This window comes from Lactuca sativa, chromosome 5 (genome assembly GCF_002870075.4).
Source record: "Lactuca sativa cultivar Salinas chromosome 5, Lsat_Salinas_v11, whole genome shotgun sequence".
Lineage (NCBI taxonomy): Eukaryota > Viridiplantae > Streptophyta > Magnoliopsida > Asterales > Asteraceae > Lactuca > Lactuca sativa.
The window spans coordinates 132,890,579-132,898,892 of NC_056627.2; the positions used below are offsets into that span (position 1 = coordinate 132,890,579).

General features: G+C 36.2%; 1 protein-coding gene across 3 annotated transcripts; it reads right to left on the bottom strand.

Annotated features, from left to right (window-relative positions):
• Positions 1–5,530: 5,530 nt before the first annotated feature.
• LOC111889999 (mediator of RNA polymerase II transcription subunit 15a) lies at positions 5,531–6,758 on the bottom strand. Of its 3 annotated transcripts, none has more exons than XM_042902232.2 (4): positions 6,526–6,758; positions 6,150–6,217; positions 5,938–6,049; positions 5,531–5,785 (listed from the first exon to the last, which is right to left on the bottom strand). In XM_042902232.2, exons 2-4 carry the CDS (start codon positions 6,212–6,214, stop codon positions 5,690–5,692), a joined length of 273 nt encoding a protein of 90 aa, XP_042758166.1. In that variant the 5' UTR covers positions 6,215–6,217; positions 6,526–6,758; the 3' UTR covers positions 5,531–5,689. The 3 variants fall into 3 exon arrangements, with proteins under 3 accessions (XP_042758166.1, XP_023741923.1, XP_042758165.1); XM_023886155.3 differs by having other exon boundaries at positions 6,150–6,228; positions 6,526–6,756; XM_042902231.2 differs by lacking the exon at positions 6,526–6,758 and adding an exon at positions 6,403–6,513 and having other exon boundaries at positions 6,150–6,228.
• Between the last annotated feature and the right edge of the window lie 1,556 nt (positions 6,759–8,314).

Below are 8,314 nucleotides of genomic sequence, written 5' to 3' on the forward strand. Positions count from 1 at the left end.
TGAAATTTATCTTTTTCGTCTTGGGTAACATCTTTTACATCTTTCAACAGATCATTATACTCTTTCTGAGTTTTAATGATTCTTGATGTTGCTGAATGAGCGAATGGTCCAGACACGATTGCCTCCCAAATAAGATATCCGTTGTCCTCAGATCCAATGACATAATCTTTAAAGTGATGTCCCCAGACTTCGTAATCCTGGGTGTAAAGGATGGGAATCTTCGTCGTTGATCCAATGTTGTTTGAGATGTTAATGGGATTTGATTGTGACTCGTCCATGCTAGATCGAATAACCTGTTTAAAAGATCAGACTTGTAATATATTAAGTTAGGGCAAAACGAATAAATGCTGAGTTACGTCAATTATGGGATGACGGCTTAATAAATATTAATTAATGCGGAATAACCCTAATCGCAACCTTTTTCACAGAAAAGATGTGTATGAATTACACAGCCTCCTGCTCTGATACCAATTGATAGGATAAAATAACAAACGTGAAGATCGATTAGATCTATGAAACAGGTATTACGATGAACTCAAAACAATAAATAAAACAAGAGTGGATCAAAATATGTCGAATGATTAGATCAAACAATCCTCAGCAGAGCTCGACTAAGAACTTCCGCTGTAAAGGATTTAGGGTTACAAGAACGATAATTGTTAACTTCTGAATAATGATCTGATCGTTCTATTCTATCGTTAACCTAAGATGCATGCAAGCACCTATATTTATATTCAACCCTACTAAACTCACGGATGGACAGGCCCACACCGGAGATACAAAAATGGACTAGCTAACGAGCCCAATAGACGCAACACTTAATACAAAACACGACCCAACAACACCATAAGCATTTCTTTCTCTCTCTAACCTCCTAAACCGCTCCCAAGTCTAGGGAACCTCCCTAGCACGAGAAGAAAACCCCGGAGCACCCGACGGCTCCGAGAAGAAAAACTTTCGGCTCAGAAACATTGCTCCAGCGAAGCCCGGTTTTTAATAAAAACCCGCTGTAAGTGAGCTACGCCTATACTATATTTAATATAGCTTTTATTTAATTATAGTAACATTATTAGGACCTTAAAATAATTATTTGGGCTATTATTATGAGTTATATTGAGTGTTATTTAACACTTATATAATACTAATAATAGTTAGACTATTAATTAGTCTCGGCGAATAATAGACTAAACTCTACTGGTAATAATACTAGGTTTCGTCGAAGGAAATTATTTTTTTTAAGAAGCAAAGCGCTGTCTGAGTTCGGAATCACCACCTTTTCAAGTGAGTGCATAGTTACTTTCATCTTACACATAGATATGAAGTATTTTATATAAATTACGTGCTATGTGTGCATATTATCTGAGTACTTGCTGTCTATGCTAAATGAGCAATTGTATACATGTTTTAAATGATTTAAATTGTATATGTATTTTATATCTATAATAATGTTGGGGTAAAACATGGGTAGATGTAATAGATGGAATATGAGTTGGATGATGAGTTGAGAGGTGTTATAGACCACGAGGTGAGGGTGAGAGGTGGACGATGTGAGAAGCCTTTTCCCAAACGATGGCCCCGTCATTCAGCAGAGTATGGATGACAACCACAGACTATTCTAGACAGTCCAGTGGAACACTAGCAGGCTCGCAACCTGTAGGTGTTGTGAACGATGTGTTCACCCGGTGTACTCTAAACCTTGGTGATCATGCAGACTTGATACCTAAACCCTGGTGATCATGCAGACTTGATACCTAAACCCTGGTGATCATGCAGACTTGATGCCTAAAACCTTGGTGATCATGCAGACTTGATGCCTAAACTCTGGCGACTATGCAGACTTAGTGCCTAAACCCTGGCGACTATGCAGACTTAGTGCCTAAGCCTTGGCGACTATGTAGACTTAGTGCCCGTTGTGTAAATCGTGGCAACGATGGACTTCATGCCGATTCCTTAGGATGATCCTTAGGAATAAATGAACGATGAATAGCTGATTCTTAGGGTAGATCCTTAAGAATAAAGAAGATAATGGGGATGGGTAATTGGGTTGATTGTTTAATTATTTAAACATAATAATTACATTATTGTGGGTTGAAAACCCTATGTACTCACCAGGTTTCCCAACCTGACCTACTCAGTTTATTTATATCACAGGTGTTGAGATGAAGTCACATTACACTAAGAGACTTAAAAGAGATATAGATCACTAGTGATAATGAATGTAAGTTATGTTTATGCTTATGTTTCTGTATTGACGATGACATCCCAAATATTTTAAAATGAATAAAAATACTTTTCTTCGGAAACGCTTTGATAAGGTACTTATCATGTTTTATTGGGAACAAATTCCGCAACATTTTTATTAAAATCATAAACAAAATCGGTCTTTTCTGGCTGTGAAAATGGGGATGTCACAATATCCCTACTCTACCACCACCATCAACATCAACCTTGCCAAATACCATGCGCTGCCATCAACCGTTGCCACTACCAACCAGTGTTGCCAACACCACCAACATCCTTCCAAAAAAATCAGGTTTGGATAAAAAAATCAGAATTCACAACTTAATTCAACATTTTAGACACTAATTCACAACTTAGTACATTAAAAAAATACTCATTAACAACTTAATAACTTACATATTCACAACTTAATACATAAAAAATACATATTCAAAACTTAATGACTTACCCAATTTCATTGAGACATTTCATCAAACACTTTGTGCGCATCACATTCATCAGATCTATAATCATCATACAACATCAAATTTGACCAAATATATAAGATTCTCATCATCTCTGAAGTCAGGCGATGTTGTTTGTTTCTCCGACGAGGTTTGATGGTTGTGATTTGATGGCAAGAACAAATCCAAATCTTCAAAGGAAAAACAACAAACAATTTTAAGAGATCTGATATGAAGAACACAAAACCAGATGTGCATCTTGAAGAACACGACACCAGATATCGTCAGAACTCTTTCAATCATGTCATAGCTCATAGGCAGGGACATCTGTGGTGGCGAATCATATATTTGGACAACGATACGGAAGATCTGGTGGCAGATCTAGTGTTCCGGTGATAAAAAAATGTTAGATCTGAAGGCGGAGGTTCAAGATTTGACCACATCTTGAAAGATATAGATGAGAAACACAATCGGAGATGAGAAAAAACCAGTATAATCATTTAGATCTAAATAGAACTGAGCAAAAACACAAGGAAAAGTCGTTGAAATCATGCCGCTGGAGATGACGGGCCGTGGTGCGGTGATCGACGATGGATTTAAAGCGGAAAGACCCTGGTGATGTTATTTTATGCTCTAGTTCCAAGAAAAAAAAGCATGATTGGCTCGACATTCCGGTGAAAGTTGAGAGGCTGGCCGTGACATAATCGACAACTATAACAAGTTTAGCCGGCGACAGGAGGCAGCGTCATGGCAGAGACGATAAGTGGCGAAGGTGGATTGTCTTCGGAGGTAGGTGGTGGCGGTGTTGTATAATCGTCGGAGGTAGGTGGTGGCGGTGTTGTACAATCGTCTGAGGTAGATGGTGGTGGTGGTTGTAGAAGAAGGAAATGTTTGAAAGTTCAGAAGATTTGAAAGTTAGTGAGAGAGATCGAGTATATGCATTGATCCTAAATCTAATGTTAAACGATGTCTTGTAAGAATGTTCAAGTATGATTTTGTATATACATTGATCTTAAATCTAATGTTAAATGTAAGAAAAATATAGGTTGAGTAAAATACCCTTAATGAAAAGGGTTCCTAGATGGTTCTTAACTTTTAGGGGTTCTTATTTGATCTTTTACACACACACACACACACACACACACACACACACACACACACACATATATATATATATATATATATATATATATATATATATATATGTAAAGAGAGAGAGAGAAAGATGAAATTGTTGAAAAACTGTTGCATTGAAGGAATTCTCACAAGAAATTCCACATTTAAGAGTAAGGTACTCTCCACAAAGACTTTACAGACCGAAAAACATGAGCGTTGCCCAACTAAAACTTTTCCTTTTGCTTTTATATCATTCCACCGGTCTAACTAACTCTAACTAACCGACTCAAATAGAAATGAACACACTATCCATAGGAATTTCCATTGGTGTTGCTTCTTCTATGGAGTTTGATCCGACGATGTTTTCTTTTCCATTACCACTAATGATTGAATCTCGGGTCTTTCTTGAATCTACCATTAGGGATGAGCGTGGGACGGAACCGGTACCGACCCGTCCTGATTTCCCGAATACCGAATTTGATCGAAAGTTAATCCAGAGTACCGAACCGAATTAACATCACCGATACCGGTACTCGGTACTAGTACCGGTACCCGCGGTACCGATTCCCGAATTTCATGTATTTGGAGTACCAAGTACCGTCCCATATTTTTAAAATCGGTACGGTTCGATACCGGTTCCGGTAGGGTACCGGTACGGAATCGGGATTTGGGACAAACTGCTCATCCCTATCTACCATAAGAAATAGAAAACCTCTAACGAATTAGATCTTCATTGTGATCATTGTTCCATGGAGGAGGTGTTGGGGTTTAAATGAAGGAGGTTGATTTGGCAAGGGTCTTAATTAACCAGTTAATTGGTTTACATTGCAATAATCTAGAACATAGTGACTTAATTGTAACAAAAAAAAAATAATAACATGGTGTCAAAATTATAAAAAGGTAAAAAATTGATGATTTTTGTGCAATTTACCCATTAAAAATATTGAAACATAAAAGTATAATATATATATATATATATATATATATATATATATATATATATATATATATATATATATATAGAGAGAGAGAGAGAGAGAGAGAGAGAGAGCATGTTCGGCAAAAACTAGCTGGTAGCGGGTAACTGATAACGTGTAGCTGACAATGTTATGTTAAACTAAACGCTAGAAACTTGGAACGTCAAACGAGATTTTTTTGTTCAAAACGAAGCGTTTTGTTAAACGCTAAAAGCTAGAAGCTTCCGAATGCTCCGTGCCGAACACACTCATATTTCGACATCCACGGCAGTTTTGTTATAAGTTATAACCAAATGTTAATCCCTCCATCCCAAGCCTTCAGTGAAACATTTAATGGCAGAATCTACGTTCACTAATTGGTAATATTTATAGTTTTTTAATAGTTACGTGTTACGGTTTTTTGATTGCAATGTGAATCAATTCATAAGGGTTTGGAAAAAAATCAAATATTGGTTCAGCAACCGTTCCAAGCCATTAGGGCGGATACCCACATATACGTTCCAATATCAAATTTTGATTTGCAAAATGTGAATCAATTCATAAGGGTTTGGAAAAAAAATCAATCTTGCAATAAATAGTAAAATTTAGCGGACAAAAAATATAGTTTTCCAAAAAAAAAAAAAACATGATTCTATCAAATGACCAGGAAGGTAATTTCGCATATTTTGGACATGTTAGTGATTATTCTATCTATCTCATTCATGTAAACATGATTCATCTATTATTTGTTTTAATGAAAATTAACAAACAACACGATCAAAATTAAAGTTTATATTCATAGACTTGGTGAATCTAACGCAATCTTGTACAACAATTAAATTGTTTGACAACTAAGCAATAACCATAGAAAACTAACAGAGTTTAAAGTTGTTGATTATTCATACTAAATTATCCAACAAATTTACAAATTAGTCAATTCCAATGACCTTGTGCTTGTGCAGCTGGCATGGGGATCCTAGGTCGTTCCATGCTCTCCATTTTCAATGATATCTTCTGCAAATAATCAACCTGCAAACCAAATATAAATGAACAGTTTTAGTCTCGAAAGTACATCACCACATATCAGACTACTTCATTTCATTCATATTCTTCTATTTAATAACTACTTCCATTCCATCTTTACACAAAAATACCAAAAGCTACAAAAATAAACAACAAACCGGGCTTGTTGCAGCATTATACATCTTCTCTTCAAATCTCACTGCTATTTTATTAAGTTCATCTAAACCCTCTTGTCCAGAGTCCGGAATATGCCTCTTGAAGGTAACCATTCTACATAAAAGCATCATGAACAACAATGTTAGCACAATCAAATTCTTAAACCACATAAATTTAAGAGAACGATGTAAATGGTAAATAGTTAGATACACACATCCTGTTCACCATCCTTCTCCTTGAAGCTGCTTGCAGCTTAAACCTCCAATCGCTTGTATCCATCACCTAAACTAGAGCTATATTTGTAACACTCAGAAATGATTTAATAATATTTATACAAAATAAAAAAGCGTCAATTCCTATCGGAGCTATAATTTAGTAACAACACAAAATCGTCTAGGAGAAAAAAGTGATCAAATGTAGCGATCAGTAAAATTTGAGTTTCAATTAGCAATATAAGTTGTGCTTACAACAACACTAGACATCAAAATTGACGATTGAGCATATAATCAGAGGTGTGTTCTAATTCTAGCGATCACCAGTTAGCAATGCTTTGGGTGAAAAAAGGCTCGGCACTTAAATAGTGTACATACCAGACAAATGCCTAATTCTTCTTGGAGATAAAGCAATTGGACTCTCTATGAAAATCAAAATCCAACTACTCAAAAGTAAACGATCGAGTATAATCAGAGATTGAATCGATTTGCGTGTATCCGACGGGATTGCCCTGAGATGGTCGCCGCTGACAAAGACGTGAACGATGATCACTACTTGGATGGAAGACGAGACAGTGGAGACAAAAAAAAAAGATGGGTAGCAAGAAACTTATGAAGAAATTTCGTAGGAGTTACAAATATGACCGACAAATTAGAAAAAAAAAAACTCTAAAACATCTGCCATACGTTTTTTATTCTAAAAATCTAAATAAACAAGAGAAAAAAAAACCAAAGTTTGTTATGAAAATGATTCGTTTCTATGTGTTTTATTTAATTTATCCGGTTCAACTGGTTTAATTTAATCGGTTTAACCGAACTTTTATAAAACCCGGCTGGTTCAATCCAGTTAAAAAATAATCATAAAACTGATGATAGTTGAACCGCTCATTTCTCCGATTCCCGGTCCAACCGGTTTGATTGGCCGATTTAAACAGATTTTTAAAACATTGGCACAACACTATCTTTTTTTAGTAAGGATTATTACCATATCTCAAGTTTTACCCTCCAAATTGGTAAAAAAACTCTCTATTTAATTTTATGTTGACTCTTCCCATAATAGTTTAATAGAATTATGGCAAAAGGCGTAAGTGTATCGATTTCAACACGTTACACCTCCATTAAGTAGCTAAATATGAACGTTGTAGGTTAATCCTTAGCTAGGTCAAGCCGATTCTTCTCTCCAACCTCAAAATCAAAGGAACATGATATCATGCTCTAACATGCACACATAAGGGTACAGAGAATGAGATTTAAGGAATCGGTGGTCTTAAAATTTTAGACGCGAGTGTGATGAACCTGCCATATTCTTGATCTCCACAACTCTTGAGAATCCATGGAGGAAATTCAGAGGGTGTCCAAACTATTAGGTAAGATTTATCTTAAATTTGCTAGTTTTTTTTTCTCTTGAACTAGTATGAAAAAGTTGTCTTATTGTCCAGGACCCCCCAAAAATGAAAAAAAATTATGGCTTAATCCAGCACCGCCAAACACTCACTACAAAAAAAACTATATGGAAATTCTTTGTTGATTTGGAGGAGGCTAAGAACAACAAAACACTTCAAATGGAGATTTTGAACATGTTGAAGGCGGTGTTGATAATGACGGTCATGCTTTTGGTGGTGGTCATTGTGATGGGGTTATTGTTCACAATGTTTTGGTTAAAGCACTGTGAAGTTGTGGGCATTAGTTAGGTTCAGGTGGAATAGTAGTAGTGGTTTAGGCGTAAGGTTATTTTGGTCAAGTTAGATAGTAATTTGATGTATGTGTTATGTGATGTGACTCGATCCTCCAAGGTCTTCTACTCCGATGAAGGTGATGGCAGTGACCTGGAAAGATCACAACAGAACGAGATTCGTCAGCCGTTCTCCCGGAGGTGATATTGAGAGAGCACTCCGATGGTCAAGTTAGTTATAGTATATGGTGCTTGTAATAAGGATGAGGGTGAAATGTGTTACACCCCAAAACCAAGAACGGCGGAATATGTTCTGGGGTGGAGGACGTCATGTACAGTATCATAACAATGCATAATAGTAAAGACAAGCAACCACATCCATTGCATTAGTATAGTATATTTGTAATACAAGCGTGTTCTGTACATTTTGATAGACACCAAAAGTATAATCAAAATAAAAGATGAGTCTTGTATGTATGCTCCATCTTCTCAAAA

Coding starts and splice junctions, on each gene's coding strand:
- LOC111889999 (XM_042902232.2), bottom strand. CDS start 6,214: ATGGATACAAGCGATTGGAGGTTTAAGCTGCAAGCAGCTTCAAGGAGA. Junction 6,050..6,149: donor AGAAGGATGGTGAACAGGAT/GTGTGTATCTAA, acceptor GCTTTTATGTAG/AATGGTTACCTTCAAGAGGC. Junction 5,786..5,937: donor ATAATGCTGCAACAAGCCCG/GTTTGTTGTTTA, acceptor TTTGGTTTGCAG/GTTGATTATTTGCAGAAGAT.